General features: G+C 46.9%; 1 protein-coding gene across 2 annotated transcripts in view; it reads right to left on the reverse strand.

The window, feature by feature from the left end:
* LOC141992549 (cytochrome P450 4A4-like) overlaps positions 1-15,044 on the reverse strand; it is a 28,838-nt gene extending 13,794 nt beyond the window's left edge. The window contains exons 1-7 of one of the 2 annotated variants that reach the window (XM_074961784.1): positions 14,806-15,044; positions 13,065-13,206; positions 8,518-8,562; positions 6,296-6,423; positions 4,574-4,698; positions 4,331-4,485; positions 3,407-3,513 (exon numbers count right to left, since the gene is read on the reverse strand). In XM_074961784.1, the coding sequence (XP_074817885.1) occupies positions 3,407-3,513; positions 4,331-4,485; positions 4,574-4,698; positions 6,296-6,423; positions 8,518-8,562; positions 13,065-13,206; positions 14,806-14,991 (888 nt within the window). In that variant the 5' untranslated portion in view covers positions 14,992-15,044. The remainder of the gene's footprint in view (positions 1-3,406; positions 3,514-4,330; positions 4,486-4,573; positions 4,699-6,295; positions 6,424-8,517; positions 8,563-13,064; positions 13,207-14,805) is intronic. The other variant, XM_074961785.1, reaches the window with a different exon arrangement.
* Between the last annotated feature and the right edge of the window lie 5,445 nt (positions 15,045-20,489).

The following is a 20,489-nucleotide window of genomic DNA, read 5'->3' on the forward strand; positions in this document are numbered from 1 at the left end:
GGGTGCCACGCTTTAGGAAAGATGTGGACAAATTGGAGGGAGAGCAACGAAAATGATAAAAAGTTCAGAAAACCTGGGGGCTCTATGAAGAAAGGTTAAAAAACCTGGGCTTGTTTAGTCTTGAGAACAGAAGACTGAGGCGGGACCTGGTAACAGTCTTCAAATATGTTAAGGGCTGTTACAAAGAGGACGGGGACGAGTTGTTCTCCCTGTGCCCCGGGGGTAGGACAAGAAGTAACAGTCTTAATCCACATTTAGATATTAGGAAATACATTCTAACTCTAAGGATAGCTAAACTCTGGAACAGGCTTCCAAGGGAGGTTGTGGAGTCCCCATCATTGGAGGTTTTTAAGAGCAGGTTGGACACACACCTGTCGGGGATGGGCTAGGTCAGAGGTTCCCAACTTGTTTTTGCTGTGACCCCACTTTGGATATTTGTCTCATACGAGCCCCCCTCTTTCTAAGAAACAGTATTTTTGTAGGGGATGGTATGCCCGGTACTCACAGGGGCCAGCGATGGTCCTCACCACGTAACAGTTGAGGAAGCCTTCTGCTCCCTGCCATGGTCAGGCAATCTCTCAGGGGCGGCAAACTGGGCCACGCTGAAGGGCCAGAGTAAGGAGGGGAGCAGAAAGCTGCACCCTGTAAGTACTGGCCCCCTTGCTTAGGGTGACCTGACGTCCTGTTTTTAAAGGGACAGTCCCATATTTAAGTGCCCCTGCAGGTGTCCCAACTTTTTCTTAAAAAATGGGCAAATTGTCCCATATTTTCTCTCTCCGCCCCATCAGTACTGGCGGGTCCTGCTGCTGGCCGCATCCCTGCTCACCAGCCGCCCGCCCACCAGTGCTGAGTGGGGGGGTCCAGTGGCCAATGATGGGGGTGGGTGTGCAAGGCTGGTAGCGTGGCAAAGCTGCAGCGAGCAGGTCCGGATGCTCCCCCTGCTGGTCCGCCAGCTGAGCCCCCGCTGTGTGCCAGCTCTCGGCCAGCGGGGCCCCGTCCAGTTTCCGGCCAGCAATGGCTGTGAGCAGCGGTGGCTGGTGTGTGCGGGCAGGCGCTAGGCAGCGGCCGGTTACGTGTCACCTCTGCTGCCCACCCATCAGCCCTTGACGTGCTCCCCCTCTTGCTGTCCTCTCCCTGCTTTGCCCCTTCCCCCCACCCAGCCCTGCTGCTCCTCCATATCCCCCCAGCGGGGTGTGTCCCGTTCCCAGCGCTGTGCAGAGAACCAGCCCCGGGTCGGAGCGCTCAGCTCCCAAGCAGCCTGGACAGGAGGCTCCTTCCTTCCCCCACTGCCTCTGGCTGGGCTGGCGCTCCAGGAAAGTTCAAGATGCTCTGGCCTGGGGCGCTGGCCAGGAGGAGCCGAACAACGCTGGCACGGGGAAGCCTCTCTCTGCCCCTCAGCTAAACTCTGGAGTGGCAAGGGGAGAAGCAATTTCCAGCCTGTTTCTTCCCCAAGCCTGCAGGCTTCACAGCAGCCCCCTGGGCAGGGGCTTAGCACCCTCTTCACCTGCCCCCACTCCCCACCCTGGGTCTTGCCCCCAGGGAGCGCGGGGCTGCTCCGTCCCCTAGGCACCCTCCCCTGCTGAGCCACCTCCCCGGCCAGGTTTGCTGAAGCCCCTACAGTCCAGTTCCCTGGGCCCTGGTGCACAATGCATCCTTAGGGCTTAACCCCTTTCTGCCTGCGCTGTAGCCGGGGAACAGGAGGTGGCTGGGTTATCTCGGTGGCCACCAGCAGCCTGGAGGTGTTAGCTGCCTTTCGACACTGTGTCGGCAGGAAGGGACAAGCTGCTTCCAGCCACAGGGGATCAGGGTGGGGGGAAGAGATGAGCTCTGCAAAGACACGACAAATCATCCCTTCCCGCACTCCTCCTCCCCTGCAGCTGGAAGCAGCTCCGGTCCCTTCCATGCTGAAACGCTGCTGCAAGCCACATTCTGGTGTGAACCTTGGCAGAAATCTGGGGAGCGGCATGGCCCCATCCGCTCTCCCTGTGTGGCTTTTGTCCAGCAGGGGACGTGGATGGGGCTCTGTGCCCTGGGGCCCCACTGAAGGGCCAAGGTCAGGAGGGGGTTTGTCTGGCAAGGAGGGGGGGACAGTACTCCCGGGGTGCATCCTTCTGTCCCCGGCTCTCTGAGCCCTCCCCGGCGGAGGAGGGTAACTGCTGGTTGGTGGCTGCTGCAGGTGCGGCAGTGGGGGAGCGAGTTGGATACGAAGCCTGGTCTCAGCAGCCCAGACCACCTGCACAGAGCCCCACCTGCTTCCCTGCCAGACAGAGCCCCCTCCTGACCCTGGCCCTTCGCATGTCCCCCCAGGTCCTCACGCCACTCCAATAACCCCATCACAGACACCCCAGGTAACCTTAGTCCTGCCTCAGTGCAGAGATCAGCCCAACGGGTGGCCCAGGGGCCAGAGCGGGCCCACAGGCCAATTCCATCTGGCCCCGAGGCGACCACTCCCCCAGCAGCAGCTGCCTAGCATGCAGAGAGCATTGCAGTGACATGCTGCACGTACCAGAGATTATCTGTACAAAATGGCATCCTCTGTGGAGCATGGCCTTGTAAGCACGGTGCGTGAGGTCACGCTACGTGGAGGACGCCATTTTGTTTCTGTACGTGGCCCGCACGGGTGCCACACAACTGCCCGTACCGCCTGTGTCTCTGAAAAGGTTGAGCCACCCGAGGGCTCTTCCAGCCCTGCATTTCTGTGTTTTTGTGGCAACTATCATGCGCTGCCCACTCTCCTCACAAGAATTCTTATTCTGTTTATTTTTTTTTTTATCTACACAAAGAGCAGTTATGTACTTTCAGCCAGGATATTTTTTTTTAAGATTACAAGACAAACAAACAATACAAGAAAGAATAAAAGTAAAATCCCTTGGGGGAAGGGGAGGGAGAGCGAGAGCACAGTGTGTGTCTCCCCCCACCCGGAAGAGTCTGCACTCAACTGAACTCCAAATGGCAGCTGTCTCCGACAGACCAGCAGGCACGTAGAAATTTAAAGATGTTGTACATAGGAACCAAAAAGGGAACATTTACCTAGTTACACACAGTATAGACACCACTACCTGCCTGGAATCCTCCCTAGAATATGCCAACCGTCTCATTCACACTTACATGCTGTCGTGTCTCAGTTCCTGTACAGATTAACATGCTGAGTGAAAATCAACTCACGGAGAGGAAAGAGTTAATTTTACCCTCACAGCACGGTTACTACTTGTAGTTATTCATTCACTGAGTACTGTTCTTTGCACACCCTTGCTTGACATTTCTTCCCTTCACTTCCAGCCCCGCTATCAGCTGACAGAATTAGACATGAGGATATATAGGATGGGGAAGCTATTATCAACAATAGCCAGGTGTGTCTGCTGATGACACTTGCTTGGCTGTTTACATTATTATTTCCATCACTCACCTTGGCACACAGAAGAATGTCCAGAAAATCCAAATGCTTCTTCTTCTGGATCTTTTCAAGTTCTTGCTGATCTTGGAGGAATGTCTCTCTCTCTTTTATTACTTTATCTGCATACAAGAGTGGCAAATATATTAGCTACACCTCAACATCACTGTGACCTGTCTGTCTGGAAAGGTCATGCTGCAGAGAAGTCAAAGGATCAGAGTCTGAGGCTCTTCTGCTTAATGCAAATGATGAACTGGACATATAGTAGACCAGTGCAGGAGATGAGGTCTCTTAGAACCAGGAAGACTTTGTATTTCTAAAGTACTGTCATTGATGGATAGGTCCATCAATGGCTATTAGCCAGGATGGTCAGGGATAGTGTCCCTAGCCTCTGTTTGCCAGACACTGGGAATGGGTGACGGGGGTTGGATCACTTGATGATTATCTGTTCTGTTCGTTCCCTCTGGGGCACCTGGCATTGGCCACTGTTGGAAGACAGGATACTGGGCTAGATGGACCTTTAGTCTGATCAGTGTGGCCGTTCTTATGTTCTAATGTCCCTTCCACTGAAGGATCTCTCAGAACATTACAAACAGTGGAATCATCATCTCTATTTTGCAGGTGATCAAACTGACCTGTGGAGAGATGAAGTAACTTGCCTGAAGTCCCACAGTAAATGAATGACTGAGCTAGGAATAGAAATCCATCCTCAGTGGAATTTCACTGAAGTTCATGGAATTCCATCAGCATTGGATATGGTCCTAGATCTACTGACTACCAGCCTTGTGCCTCAATTTTAAAACCATTCTTCTTCCCTGGAGAATAAGTTTCTCCAGGGTTTCCATTCATAGACAGACCAACTAACAGTAGGTTAATCCCACCAAACTAGGCAACATCCTACAGACAATAGGAGAAGAAAAGGAGGACACTGGGAAATACCTGTATGCTGGTGTGCTAGTCGGCAGGCCTCCTGAAAGCGACGTCCTTGAGGACTGATTCGATAGATGAAATCATTATGAAATGGGAGAAAGCGGATTCTATGAAACACCAGGTAGGTCAGGTCATAGACTGCTTTGACGTAGTAGTCTGAGTCACTGAAGGAAAAGAACAGTTAAATAAGGCTACTATGGATCTGGTTGACAAGAACATTTTTGTTCGGATTTGAAAGCACCTGGCACTGACCTGTCAGTCTGGCAGTTGCTATGACAACTGAAGGCACATTTCATGATGCTGTCCAAGGTCATCAAGCTGACATGTTCAAAGAGCTCCACCGACTTATCCACTGTGATCAGCCGTTCCCATTTATCCTAACGGAGGAGAGTGAGATGAGGAGGGATGGGATTCCAGAAAAGGGTTTTGCTGACTACAGAGATCCCATTCAGTGCCCTTTATTTATTTTTGCTGCTTTCCATATCTGCATCCTGCCAAACCCCTGTTGCATGTTAGACCCTGGTCTGTAAACAAAGACTCTGATCTAAAAGGTACAATGTTAGCTGGGATTGGCATTCCCTTTCGGAACCAGATTACAGGATTATTTATTTATGGCTGGAGATCAAGCCAAAGTGAAAAACTAAATCTGAATTCTTCTTTCCCATTCTTTTGGATTGGTAAGATCTGGATTTTGTTGTCCTGGGCCTGAACTAGAAACCAAAATCCAAACACTCCTAAAGCACGTTTGGAACCAGACCTGGGGTGACTCACAGCCATCTCTACAGACAAATTGTTTTCATGATATCCTGAGATTATTTTCAGCAAAGTGAAAAGAAACTGATCTGTGTAATAGGTTTTTGGGCCATTATTTTTGGCAGGAACTAGATCCAAATTTGAGGGGGAATCCACATACAGTGGTGCATTGTTGATCTAACGTATTTTCTATAACATCTTTCATCACTGGCATATCTAATGCACAGCAGATATAATCGGAAATCAAGGTAAATTAAGACTTGAGTTGATTTTTACTGGTTTCATAATTGATATGACTCAGCAACAAGCCTCTCCACATATATTAATGTCCTCTGAGCAAAAGTTCATTGACAATTGAACAGATATGCCCACGCCAGAAGGATTTGGTTATCTGAGTCCAATCCAGCTGGGTTAAAGGATGTGTCTAAAATTTCTTTGATCTCTGCAACTGAGTGACTGTCTCTAGCAAACTGTTTTATCTGCCAGCATTGTAAACAAACTAATGTAAGTTTAGCAACCACCCTTATTAAAAGGCGAGACATAATGGTTATTTCTAGGTGGTTAGAGCACACCTCATGTGCTGGTTGAAAAGCTGAAGACATTTGGGGCCAAGTCCATCTCTTGATGTATCTCTACTATAGTCAGTGGAGTTACCCCAGAGATCAATTTGGCTCAGAGACTTTAATTATTATTAGGGCCATACAATCCTTGTGAATTCACGGTTTCTAGCTAAAGAGAGTATTTTGAGAAAAGGACCCTTCCAACAAGCTGGTCTAGTAGAAGTGGACAGCTCATGGATGGTGCATGATAGTATATGAACTTCATTAGATTCCTTCCTGCCCTCCTCTTCATCTACTCTTCTTTCCCAGTTTCTGTGTTTGTTTTGGGCTCTCTTTTATACGAGCCCAAGTTTAGTTTCTTATCTGGCAGACAGCCTGTTCTCCTCATTTATCTTCTATGTTCACCATCCTTGAGCTGAGAAAAGTTACCGTATCACTTTATTGGAAACCTGATGACAGAAAAATATCTTGGGCCACATTCTTAGCTGATCTATGTTGGGGTAGCTCCACTGAATTACAGTAGCTGAGGGTCTGGCCCCTTTACTAAAGGGTTGTAGAGTGTGTGGGAAACAAACTGGTTAGAACATCTCATTCCACTTTCTTCTAATTGTTCAACATCAGACCCAGTTATTTTCCTAGCTCTGCAGCTGATCATTCCTACCAGCATCACTTTGGTAGACTCTGCCATCAATGAGACATAAGGTTTCAGCACGTCATAGTGAAACCCTGGGGTCAGCAGCCTTCGATGTTGGAACCACTGTGGCCCATGTAAGATCAGTAATCCCTTGCCTGGGGGAATATAAATAGCAAAGAGCCAGTCAGATCCCTTCACAGCACAATGAATTACTCTATCACTCAGAGTAGTCTCGGTGCTTTGAAGGGAGGGAACATTTTAAACAGGAATACTTAATTCCATACCTAAGCAAGTCCTCAGTGGATCGCTTTCTGAGGGATGGTACCATGAGGAAGGAGAGGGAGTCTTAAGAACTTGATGAAGGATTAGAAAGAACACACCATTTGGGAATGGCACTTACTGAAAGAGGGCAGGGGCAAAGGGGATCTATATTTGATGTAGTACCTTATTGGTATTTGATAGCAGCCGCACAGGGCCCTTAATAAGGCTGAAATTAGTTATGCCCCAGCAAGAATGAAATCTCTGCAACACCAAGTAGAGCTGGGCAAAACCAATTTTCAATGAAAAGGGTCAAAAAACTGAAAACTGAAACTGAAATTATTTTGGTTTTCCAAAATGGGAAATTTGGGTTGTACACTGAGAACTTTATTTGATGGCAACCATTTTTTTGGTTGGAAACCCAACATTTTAGTTATCTGCATTTTTTCCCCAGGTTTTTGACTAAAAGCAGGAATGTTTTGCATGGAAGAGAAAAATTTTGCCAGCAGCTCTACAAATGACACATTTCAGAGTAGCAGCCATGTTAGTCTTTATCCGCAAAAAGAAAAGGAGGAGTTGTGGCACCTGAGAGATGAACAAATTTATTTAGTCTCTAAGGTGCCACAAGTCCTCCTTTTCTTTTTACAAATGACATAGGTATTAGCAATGTTAATACCCTGTGCCATGGAATGACACGGTGCAATAAACATCAGCAGCTAGGAACAACAACACTAATGTCCAGAATTACCCTGTGGGGGAAAGTATTGTTGACCTGACCCTCTCCCACTTTGTGACAAGACCTAGGCACTATACGCAGCATGGGCAAGAGCAGTAACGCAAGAGACCTACAGGCCTGCATCCTGTAAGACTTAGCTTAAGCTAAGAGCATATGCTGGGCTGTGGTATTTTGGCACAGATAACAAACTAGGCCAAACTTTCACCTAGCTCAAGTCCCTAGCTGTCTATTATGTACATACGCCCCCCCCCCCCCAAACCTGCAAAAGCCCCTAGACAAAACGCTGCCACAAGCAAACCGCAGATCTTGATAATAACAAAGGGCATCAGCACAATGCTAATTATAAAGCTGTTTACCTTGGCTCCTTATAAGGCTTTGTTAACAATGCTTGAGTGATAAAAAAAATTAAGGAAATGTATCATTTGACTGAAATGTAAAAACTATATAAGACTGGTATTATAGGGGCAGGACAGAGGGAGACCAGGGTGGCACCTGTGTGTGACCATCTCTGTCTCCTTCTCCCTGCATGATTGTATTCAAAAATAAAAGGACCTCAGACTGTTTGAACCAAACAGATGGTGTGACTCATTTTCCACAACAACCCTGATGCACAGAGTTTGTTTCTACTCAGTAAAATCAGTGTTATGGAACTCAGTGCATATGCACCTTGCTGAGTCCACACACAGTTTCCTCAGTTTACAGTTTACCAGCCCTGTAAACTCAGCTTTGGTTCTGAGAGTCAGGCTGGGTTTTTTCCTTCTCAGGCATCCTCAGTGACACCTGCCAACCCCATTAGACTTCAGTGAGGTTGCAATGGTGGCACCGAGGACCTACTCTGAAGACCATGAAGTTGAACATGTGTAATTGAGGGCATCATTTGGCCTGCACAATCTCTATTGTGCATTGGTTGTGGGAGAAGATAATCACTGCCATCTGAAATATCAGATACTAGTCACTGTGGAGCAGGATTCTGGATTAAATAGAGAAATGGTCTAGTCTAATATGGTATCTCCTGTGTTTGTCATGTCATCCCTAGTAGCTTTCCATAGCAGAATGGTCATCTTCTCTGGTTTTATAATAGCAAGGAATAAAGTAAATCAAATTACAAGAGAAGTGTGTGGCCCACCATGAACTGATGAGGCAAGGAAACTGGGGATGAGGGCTGAAACTCTGGGCTAACGCTCCAGGGCATAGCATGCCTTTGAGTCATTCGTGAAACTGTTCAAAAGGATGGACGAAGCATGATTCTACATACCAATCCAGGGAATTAAGAATTTGTAGGTTGCAAGACCCTTGGGATCTGTAAAATTCAACAGAGAAGACAAGTACAATGTTAGGAGTTGACACACCATGATGCAGTTCTGGTATGAATTCACTCTTCTAGTCACGGCGAAGGAGCTCAATTAATTAGGAAATGAGTGGTATAGAAATTAGACAGCTAAATCTTTTAGTGTTATTTAGTATATTAAATATTTAAAAATGTTTCTTTTCATACTATTACTACATTTTAAAGAGGGTCTTTTACATACATCTCATTAATTAGATGCACACGGGACTGGGGAGGATGATGGGAAGATGAGATTAGAGATATGGGTGAGGAAATGGAAGGGAAGGCCATGGAAGCTTTTAAAGTTGAGGAAGGACATTTTGGGCTGGAGGAACAAGAAAGTGAATGGAGATGCTATTGCCCGATCTAGGCTTTGGGCCTGATCTTCAAAGGTATTAATGTGCCAGGTCCAAGCCACATCAGGGATCACATCGACATCAGTGATCCACCAGGGCAGCTGTGCTCTTCTGGGGTCATGATGCAACTGTTGAATCCAATCTGAGAGATGACCCTCATCCAGACTCTGACCGCATTTAGGATGTGCGGCAAGAACCTCCTTTTTGAAAAAAGCTTTCCCATCCTAACTGGAATAATATTGAGAAATACCTCTAGATAGTAATCTTTTCAGGACAGGGTCTGTCATTTGTTCTGTGTTTGTATAGCATCTAGTCCTAGAACCATGTCACCCCGATTTAGTCAAAATCCCTAGTTACTACCACAACAGTAATAATAATAATTAGAGCTTCCTACACTAGAAAGGGAGAACAACTGAAGACTCTGGGAGGTCTCCTAGGAGATGGTCTATGCTGCTTTTCCTGGGAACAACTTAGATACTATGGTGGTGGGTGCTCTAGGAAACCCTAAGACAGACATATTTCTGAGGGTGCAGGTGTTTGGTTCTCATTTCCCATTGTGGGTGCGTATATAAAGTGCCCCAATTAAACGGTGAAGAGCTAAGCATTTGGGAAGGGTATAAAGGGGGGAATTACAATAGTCAACAGAAGAGACAAGCAGGAAGAAGAGTCCGAGACTCATCAAGCCCTCGGATCGCTACCCCTTCCTGCTTCTCCACGTGGGCACCAATGATACTGCCAAGAATGACCTTGAGCGGATCACTGCGGACTACGTGGCTCTGGGAAGAAGGATAAAGGAGTTTGAGGCGCAAGTGGTGTTCTCGTCCATCCTCCCCGTGGAAGGAAAAGGCCAGGGCAGGGACCGTCGAATCGTGGAAGTCAACGAATGGCTACGCAGGTGGTGTCGGAGAGAAGGCTTTGGATTCTTTGACCATGGGATGGTGTTCCATGAAGGAGGAGTGCTGGGCAGAGATGGGCTCCATCTTACAAAGAGAGGGAAGAGCATCTTTGCGAGCAGGCTGGCTAACCTAGTAAGGAGGGCTTTAAACTAGGTTCACCGGGGGAAGGAGGAGACCAAAGCCCTGAGGTAAGTGGGAAAACGGGATACCGGGAGGAAGCACAGGCAGGAACGTCTGTGATGGGAGGGCTCCTGCCTCATACTGAGAATGAGGGGCGATCAGCAGGTTCTCTCAAGTGCTTATATACGAATGCACAAAGCCTTGGAAACAAGCAGGGAGAACTGGAGGTCCTGGTGATGTCAGGGAATTATGACGTGATTGGAATAACAGAGACTTGGTGGGATAACTCACATGACTGGAGTACTGTCATGGATGGTTATAAACTGTTCAGGAAGGACAGGCAGGGCAGAAAAGGTGGGGGAGTAGCACTGTATGTAAGGGAGCAATATGTCTGCTCAGAGCTCCGGTACGAAACTGCAGAAAAACCTGAGTGTCTCTGGATTAAGTTTAGAAGTGTGAGTAATAAGAGTGATGTAGTGGTGGGAGTCTGCTATAGACCACCAGATCAGGGGGATGAGGTGGATGAGGCTTTCTTCCGGCAACTCGCAGAAGCTACTAGATCGCATGCCCTGGTTCTCATGGGTGACTTTAATTTTCCTGATATTTGCTGGGAGAGCAATACAGCGGTGCATAGACAATCCAGGAAGTTTTTGGAAAGCGTAGGGGACAATTTCCTGGTGCAAGTGCTAGACGAGCCAACTGGGGGGGAGCTTTTCTTGACCTACTGCTCACAAACAGGGAAGAATTAGTGGGGGAAGCAAAAGTGGATGGGAATCTGGGAGGCAGTGACCATGAGATGGTCGAGTTCAGGATCCTGACACAGGGAAGAAAGGTAAGCAGCAGGATACGGACCCTGGACTTCAGGAAAGCAGACTTTGACTCCCTCAGGGAGCGGATGGGTAGGATCCCCTGGGGGACTAACATGAAGGGGAAAGGAGTCCAGGAGAGCTGGCTGTATTTCAAGGAATTCCTGTTGAGGTTACAGGGACAAACCATCCCGATGAGTCGAAAGAATAGTAAATATGGCAGGCGACCAGCTTGGCTTAATGGTGAAATCCTAGCGGATCTTAAACATAAAAAAGAAGCTTACAAGAAGTGGAAGGTTGGACATATGACCAGGGAAGAGTATAAAAATATTGCTCAGGCATGTAGGAATGAAATCAGGAGGGCCAAATCGCACCTGGAGCTGCAGCTAGCAAGAGATGTCAAGAGTAACAAGAAGGGTTTCTTCAGGTATGTTGGCAACAAGAAGAAAGCCAAGGAAAGTGTGGGCCCCTTACTGAATGAGGGAGGCAACCTAGTGACAGAGGATGTGGAAAAAGCTAATGTGCTCAAGCTTTTTTTGCCTCTGTCTTCACTAACAAGGACAGCTCCCAGACTGCTGCGCTGGGCATCGCAACATGGGGAGTAGATGGCCAGCCCTCTGTGGAGAAAGAGGTGGTTAGGGACTATTTAGAAAAGCTGGACGTGCACAAGTCCATGGGGCCGGACGAGTTGCATCCGAGAGTGCTAAAGGAATTGGCGGCTGTGATTGCAGAGCCATTGGCCATTATCTTTGAAAACTCGTGGCGAACGGGGGAAGTCCCAGATGACTGGAAAAAGGCTAATGTAGTGCCAATCTTTAAAAAAGGGAAGAAGGAGGATCCTGGGAACTACAGGCTGGTCAGCCTCACCTCAGTCCCCGGAAAAATCATGGAGCAGGTCCTCAAGGAATCAATCCTGAAGCACTTACACGAGAGTAAAGTGATCAGGAACAGTCAGCATGGATTCACCACGGGAAGGTCATGCCTGACTAATCTAATCACCTTCTATGACGAGATTACTGATTCTGTGGATGAAAGGAAAGCAGTGGATGTATTGTTTCTTGACTTTAGCAAAGCTTTTGACACGGTCTCCCACAATATTCTTGTCAGCAAGTTAAAGAAGTATGGGCTGGATGAATGTACTATAAGGTGGGTAGAAAGTTGGCTAGATTGTCGGGCTCAACGGGTAGTGATCAATGGCTCCATGTCTAGTTGGCAGCCGGTGTCAAGTGGAGTGCCCTGGGGTCAGTCCTGGGGCCGGTTTTGTTCAATATCTTCATAAATGATCTGGAGGATGGTGTGGATTGCACTCTCAGCAAATTTGTGGATGATACTAAACTGGGAGGAGTGGTAGATACGTTGGAGGGCAGAGATAGGATACAGAGGGACCTAGACAAATTGGAGGATTGGGCCAAAATAAACCTGATGAGGTTCAATAAGGATAAGTGCAGGGTCCTGCACTTAGGACGGAAGAACCCAATGCACCGCTACAGACTAGGGACCGAATGGCTAGGCAGCAGTTCTGCGGAAAAGGACCTAGGGGTTACAGTGGACGAGAAGCTGGATATGAGTCAGCAGTGTGCCCTTGTTGCCAAGAAGGCCAATGGCATTTTGGGATGTATAAGTAGGGGCATAGCGAGCAGATCGAGGGACGTGATCGTTCCCCTCTATTCGACATTGGTGAGGCCTCATCTGGAGTACTGTGTCCAGTTTTGGGCCCCACACTACAAGAAGGATGTGGATAAATTGGAGAGAGTCCAGTGAAGGGCAACAAAAATTATTAGGGGTCTGGAACACATGACTTATGAGGAGAGGCTGAGGGAACTGGGATTGTTTAGTCTGCAGAAGAGAAGAATGAGGGGGGATTTGATAGCTGCTTTCAACTACCTGAGAAGTGGTTCCAAAGAGGATGGTTCTAGACTATTCTCAGTGGTAGAAGATGACCGGACAAGGAGTAATGGTCTCAAGTTGCAGTGGGGGAGGTTTAGGTTGGATATTAGGAAAAACTTTTTCACTAGGAGGGTGGTGAAACACTGGAATGCGTTACCTAGGGAGGTGGTAGAATCTCCTTTCTTAGAAGTTTTTAAGGTCAGGCTTGACAAAGCCCTGGCTGGGATGATTTAATTGGGGATTGGTCCTGCTTTGAGCAGGGGGTTGAACTAGATGACCTCCTGAGGTCCCTTCCAACCCTGATATTCTATGATTCTATGAATGGTTCTCTGTGGAAATAACACATGGCCTTTGCAGTGGAAGAGGGCATCAAGTGTGAACCTTTCTGAAATAAGATCCAATGACCGTACCTCCATGGCCAAACACAGTTTTGGCATAATCAGGGTGGTTGACTACTAAGGTAGCCATGAAACCTCCAGTCCATCTGGGATAGGCATAGGGGTACTTTTTTGCCCAAGACAGCAACTTCTTTAATTCTCCACCTTGAGAAATCTGCAATGATAGTGAAAAAAGAGAGAGAGAGAGAGCGCACTTAGGGAGAAAGGGGTGAAATCACTTCAGTGTGGAAAGTCTGCACAAGGCCATCTGGGCTGCTCAAGGCCTCTCCGTGGGAGATGGGGAGCAGGTGGAGTGGATTTGCAATGAGGGGCTCTACACCTCGAGATGGAGGGAAGATGCTATGCTGGCCCCAAACTGGCTGGGGTAGAGAAGACCAAAATCTACACACAGTGGCTATACAAAAAGAAATGGAGGACTTGTGGCACCTTAGAGACTAACGAATTTATTTGAGCATAAGCTTTCGTGAGCTACAGCTCACTTCATTGGATGAGCTGTAGCTCACGAAAGCTTATGCTCAAATAAATTGGTTAGTCTCTAAGGTGCCACAAGTCCTCCTTTTCTTTTTGCGGATACAGACTAACATGGCTGCTACTCTGAAACCAGTGGCTACACAGTTCTAGAGAGAACTGCACTGTAGTCCTGTCTCCTTTGCAAATCACAATGGTAAAGCTTAACACTCCCCTTGCACTGCGGAAATGATGCAGCTGGTTGGAAAATTTGCTATTTTTTCAGAGAAATTTCAAAAATTAAAATTTTTGTCAAACTTTTCCTCTGAATTTTTTAAATAAAAAACTGAAACCCAAAACCTGAAAATGTTGGGGGTGCTTGAAAGCGGTTTTAAGTTACAATTCTTAGGTTTAAAAAAGTTTCAGCTTAAAAAAAACAGTTTCTGGTTTTGCATGAAAAAAGGAACACTGTCAAAAATGAAATTTTCCCAGCAAAATTTTTGGTTTAGACAAAAAACCATTTTTCTGGTCAAAATTGCATGCGGATGAAAAAATATTGACATTGCAAGAGGCAAAACAGTGCAGAATCAGGCTCAAGATTTTAAACCAGTGATACTCAGACCTCAGTGGTTCAGCAGCCAAATTAGCGATCAGCATTACCCAAAAGAGCCACAGTCGTGAGAATTCATTGCTTCATTTACTACAGTACTATATATTCATCTTTAAATAGTATGACAGGGGAATATTTAGTTTATATCTATCTATTTATCTATTATTATGATTGCAACTGGATGCAAAAATGCATAAACCCCCAAATGTCTGTATCATGAAACGCTGAAAATGTTTGAAATAAAAATTCCCCATGTTCACACAGACAGCAGGGCTCAGTAGCTGTGAAAACAAACAGAACCTACTTCCTAGAGAGTGGGTGCCCCTTAAGTGGAGGCAAGAAACTTTTTTTATGTGGCTCCTATTAAATTTGATCACCAAAGTCCTTATCTTGGAAAGCATGTTTAACTATAAGTGTCAAGTCAATGGGACTGTTTGCTTAAAGGACTGGAGCTGAAAATTGGACACAATTCTTACTGTGGCTGCATTTTTATTTGTCCCACACAAACATGACACTAACATGTGATCGTGGTGTCTGTTAGAGGGTAGGACAAGAAAACTGCCGCCTGCCAGGATCCTTTACTAACAAACAGTTTTCACATACCCTACTCACTGTATTTACCTTCCCTCTATCTATTCTCTGTTGAAACTAACCTGGATGGTGTATTTAGCTGCATAACCCCACGTCTTTCCCTACCTGAGAGTTGTGTCCATACAGCCAGTGGCTGGGGGGACCTGGAAAACTTGCAAAAGCTTTGAGGAGCTGTTGTTTCTTGCGATACAGCTGGATCGCTTTCAGCAGGACGTAGATGAGACAAAACCCAGCAGCCAGGTACAAAAGCAGAGAGGAAGGGTTTGCTATTTTCTCCAGCACAAATGCCATGGTCCTGCAGCTTCTGTGGCAGTGACAGGCTCTGAATCTCTCACCGTGCTCACGTTCCTTTTGTGTCTGGGTTAGCCAATAGTCAAAGCAATATAACTCCCTCCCCTTTCCCACACAAGCTTGTATGGAATGCTGAATGCCAAGTAACCTACTGAGAATGTACAGGAGAAAGTTCTGAAGTTCTCACCAGCAATTGGCCAGACTTTGCTTGGCAGGAGAAGACCCAACTGTCCTGCGAGTTCATCTGTCCTTTCCCCCTACTTCAGGAACTTACAGGTTTCCTTAGGGCACTGCTAATTACAGAGGATTAAGAAGAAACTTCCCATGTGGACAGGTTATCCTATCACGGCAGGATTTCTTGCACCTTTCCTCTGAAGTCGCCGGTGCTAGCCAGGATTGTCAGAGAGGAGGATGCTGAACTAACTAGACCTCTGGCCTGATCCAGTCCATATTCCATCCAGTCCTAGGTTGTATGGTAGAAGGTTCACAAACTCCCATAGTGCTGCCTAGTGGTCAGGAGGGTGTCGGCTGGTTGTCTTCCCATTGAAAACATGGTGCTGCCTTTCAGCGCCCTGACCCAAGGATTACCCATCCTCTCCTTCAGCACAGGGATCTGGGGAATGGACCCTTGGGCAGTCAAGGTCTACTCCAGAAGGGCTATCACCTTAGGTCAGTGGTCCCCAAACAGTGGGGCATGCCCCCCCTAGGGGGGCCTGGAGGAACATTCCAGGGGGCATGGTGGGGTCTGGGCTGGCCCCCACTGGAGGTGGGGAGGGAACGCCCCCCCCAGCTCCGCTCTGCCCCCAGCTCCAGTCTGTCCCTACCCCCTGATGCAGCTCCAGCCCCAGCTGCAGCCCTGCTTCCAGCCCCGACCACAGCCCTGCTCCCAGCCATGGCTCCAGCTGCAGCACCGGCCCTGCTCCCAGCTGGAGCCCTCGGATCCCAGCTCAGCTCCTGACCTTGGCTTCTGGGGGAGGCATAGACCAGGAAAGGGGTGGGGGTGGGGCTGACAAAAAAAGTTTGGGGGACCATTGTCTTAAGTGAAGGTCCCCAGTGCTGTAATGTCCTCTGGGAGTGGATAGGAGAGCCTGGGCCTGTGCTCTCCTCTGGATCAGGGCCAAATGGTGAGCAGCTACACTGGACACCTTGGGGCGTCAAGCCACTTCCCCTTCCTACCCCTTTAGCTTCACGGAGTAAGTCACTTCAGCCAAGTCTCTGACCGGCACGCTCAGTCACTTATCTCTCCTTTGTAAGTTTCCACTGGTCAGTGTAGTCAGGCCTCAGGCAAGGAGCTGCTGGTCAGTATTTATCCCTCAGAGCACCAGTCTGCTCCCTTCCACTACTTGCCCCCCTCTGAGCCACTCTGCTCTGCTTCTCCTTTTAAGGTCTCCCTCCAGTCTGTGCAAGCTTTTCAGGTGTGTCTGGTCAGGGCCACTTGGGCCCTGAGCTGCTCCTTAACCCCTTGCTCTCCATTGTGGGGTTGGTACACTCTATCACATACATTTATATTTGAAATCTATTCATCTGCCATTTTAAGTGACCAGTACTTTGGCCAGAACTGTCATATACACTTCCAGGCCTCTTTAATTTTAATAAACAATAATAACCGTAATAATAATTCAAATTCAGTAGGACTCAAACACCCAAAAGACAGCGAGGCCCCACTGTGCTAGGCACTCTGCATAATATAATAAGCGACAGTCCCTGCCCAAGTGGCAAAGCGACAGGCATGGTGACACTGGTGGTCGTAGTCGCAGATCTGCATGTAGGCGTCTCCTAACACCAATTACATTAGCTTCATGGAATGTTAGCACTTTAGGCAACAACCCTTCCACCAGCCAACCTAAGAGAGGCACAACTCTTGTTGCAAGAGAACTGGCCAGGTGTAGGGTTGACATTGCCTTGCTCAGTGAAACCGGACTTGCTGACGAAGGTCAATTGGCAGAGATGGGTGCAGGATACACGTTTCTGGGGAGGTTGCCCAGCCTCAGAGCCAGGACAATTGGGTGTTGGCTTTGCCATTAGCAACTCCATTGCTTGCAAGCTTAAAAGTCTACCTAAAGGCACAAGTGATCATCCGATGGTTCTGTAGTTGCCCTTGAAACATAAGCGGTATGTTACCATCATCAGCGCTTATGCTCCTACCATGATAAATGCTGACAATGAGAAAGAAAAGCTCTATGGCGACTTAGACAAACTCATCATGTCTACATCAGCATCAGACACACTGATTCTCCTGGGGGGACTTTAATGCGAGGGTTGGCAGTAGTATCTGGTGGCCTGCCACTGGACAGCATGAGACTGGGAAAGAGAATAGCAATGGAACACTGCTACTTTGTGATGGCATCACGTGTCAATTTGCAATCATGTGTACCTTTTCCCGCCTACCAGACAAAAAGAAAATATCACTGGTGCACCCAAGGTTCAAACAATGGCCTCTTATCCACTACATCATTGTCCAGTGGCAAGATCTACAGGATGTACAAGTCACTGCAACCATGCGAGGTCAGACTTCTGGAAAGACCATCACATGATCGCTCCAAACTGTTATTAGTAATTCAACCAGAGTCATCATCTAAACCAATCAGATGGCTCAGCATAAAGTGATTACAAGATGAAGTGGAGCTCTGTAATGACATTACAGCACCTATGTCAGACCCTGCTGGATTGACTACCAGTGTTAATGTAAACAGTGAGTGGGCAACTCTTCTTGAGATGGTATATCAAGTTACTCTTTCTATCTTGAGTACAGCAAAACAACATCATCAAGACTGGTTTGATGAGAATGATCTAGAAATTCTACAGTTACTCACTAAAAACATGAGATGCATCATCAAATTCTTGTATCCTTTATCCTTGTAGGCACAGTTATAACATACAGGAATCTGTGTCATGACATCCAATCTAAGATTAGAGACATGCAGGAACAATGGTGGAGCACTATGGCAGATGAAGTCCAAGGCTACGCCAACCACCAGGAGACCAAAGATTTCTCTGCTGCTTTTAAAGACATGTATGGTCCGATGCATACTATTACAGTCCCTTTGAAGAGCGTGGATGGCCTAACACTGATCACTGACAAAGGAGAAATTTTTCAGAGGTGGCAACAGCATTCCAGTGATCTTTTGAACATGCTGTCCAACATTACAGACAAGGCACTAATAAGAGTAGTAGATCATCCAATGTGTAATGACAACATGGACACAGCCCCATCCCTTGACGAAGTCCGCACTTCAACCGGTGCCATGTAGAACTGCAGGGCTCCCGGATCTGATGGCATGGCTTCAGAAATATTGGAATATGGAGGTGAGAGCCAGCTGAGGAAACTTCATGAGTTCTTATTCAATATATGGACTACTGAAGACATATCGTATGACTTCCAAGTTACCACCTTTGGTTTGTTAACCCAGAGTTTGAGCATCCACACAGATTTGTAACCCTAGGTTAGGATTTATAGAACCCTGTGTCCCAAACTGGGGCTCCAGTGTCTGCACTGAATTGTTCAGGCTTGAGTCCAACCACTCATAGCCCAGACTTCCTAGTGTCCTCCCAAAATGTGGCTGTTCTAGCCCTTTGTTCATGGTGCACTGTGGGAAAACTTGGCCATCCATCAAAGCCTGACTGCACAGAGGACAAAGAAAGTCAGTCCATGGGATACTTCTGGGGGACTCCCAGAGCACGAGTCCAGTGGGGCTCTGTCTACATTGCAAAGCAATGTGGCCTGAAACCTGGGTCCCATCTTGACTTAGGCTCTGGCCCTCCACCCCCTGGTGTGCTTGTATCCTGAGTCTGAGCATGATTTGTGTATAGATGGAAGGAGGGTTAGGCTTGAGCCTGAGTTCGAACCCTGGGCTTACATGGCAGTGTAGACACACACTAAAACAACATTAATTAACCTTCACACCCATGGTGAGGCTTAAGTGTAAATTCCTGGGTTTGGGGGGTGTTTGGAACAGGGGTTTTGGTTTTGGCCCTCTATAAAAATGAGGTCCATTGGTGGATCCTGATCAAGTTACAGATCTGTGGTTTGTCTGTTTTACTAATGGGTAACCGGAGGCACTCATACACTGGATTAATCTATATTAAGGCCAGAAGGGGTGTCGGATCATTTGCTCTGATCTCCAGTATAACACCGCCAAAGCATTTTACCCAGGGATTCCTACAGGGGAGGGAATCATCCTTCCCAGCTATGTACATAGATACTAGTGAGGATGATAGACTTGCGGTTGAACAGGGGTGACCTTCATAAGATTGCTTCCACAGTGGAAAAAAGATCTCTGACCTTGCCCTTTAGTACCTGCAGTGCTCTGACGGCTTATTGAAGCAAATCAGTCACATTCCTCAATGAGTGTGTTTTACCAAATCAGCTACTTCTCTGACCTCTTGCATTAAAGCCCCAGGGAGGTATAAACTGAAATTCTATAAACATACAGAGCCAAATTTGGTGTAAACACCCTGTTTGCACCAGGGCTGAATTGGGCCTAGAGTACAAAGAGCAATTAAATTTTTAGTGGTTCTTTGCATCCTATTCTTGTTTCAATATAAACTGTGAGGTTATTAGCATGAATATTTCTATAGCCTTGCAGATATAAAGGGCCAAAAACTGAAGATCTGACCCAAAATGTGCCTGCATTTACAGCTCTTTACCCCCATAAGGGCCAGAAATGTGCTTCTAATTGGAAGATTACATGTTTTTCAAAGCGTACAGAAAAATCCACACTAAAACCAGAGCCTTGGAGTGACCAGGAAAACTGATCCGTCAGTTACTGAACATAGCAGCTTTCCACCTAGTTGGCTTCTCTGTTTGTTATGTAACTAGTGATAGTTTATGTAGAACCTAAGCCAAATAGAAATAATTTGTATTAAAGTCCAAGGATGATTTAAATGGTCTTTTCAAGAAGTAGAAGGAATGACGCAGACTGCAGCCAGTCTGTTCCAGAAAGTTTTATTGGGAGCTTAATATTTGCTAGGTATCTCTATGGTTTGTTACTCATTTTGTATCTGCCAACTAATTGGTAGCTTATGCTGTATGTTCTAGTTAAATAATACCATACACTCGAGTTTAAACGATTAAAGAATCACAGCCCCTTAACATAACGACAGATGCACTGGCATGTGACTGTTCCCCAGTAGTCACATTTCTTGGATGAATTAAAGCACTCCATAGAATCATAGACTTTAAGGTCAGAAGGGACCATTATGATCATCTAGTCTGAACTCCTGCACAACACAGGCCATGGAATCTCACCCAGCAACACTTTACAGAGTCCCAAAGAATCCAACCGGTTCCAACACACTTGAGTGTCGACAGACAATTGTGTGTGTGAGACAGTAATGGTTTACAATGAGTGTATTTGGAAGGTAGGTGTAACTTGATGGTTAGATGTAGAGTGTGTATTCCTTGGATGATAGAGCCATCTCTCCTTCCTTTTAGTGTTCTTTTGTAAGAGGCAACCTTTGTCACAGCTCCAGCTGAGCACCTCCTCTTGGTTACTCAC

The sequence above is a fragment of the Natator depressus genome, chromosome 8 (genome assembly GCF_965152275.1).
Source record: "Natator depressus isolate rNatDep1 chromosome 8, rNatDep2.hap1, whole genome shotgun sequence".
Taxonomy (NCBI): Eukaryota; Metazoa; Chordata; order Testudines; family Cheloniidae; genus Natator; species Natator depressus.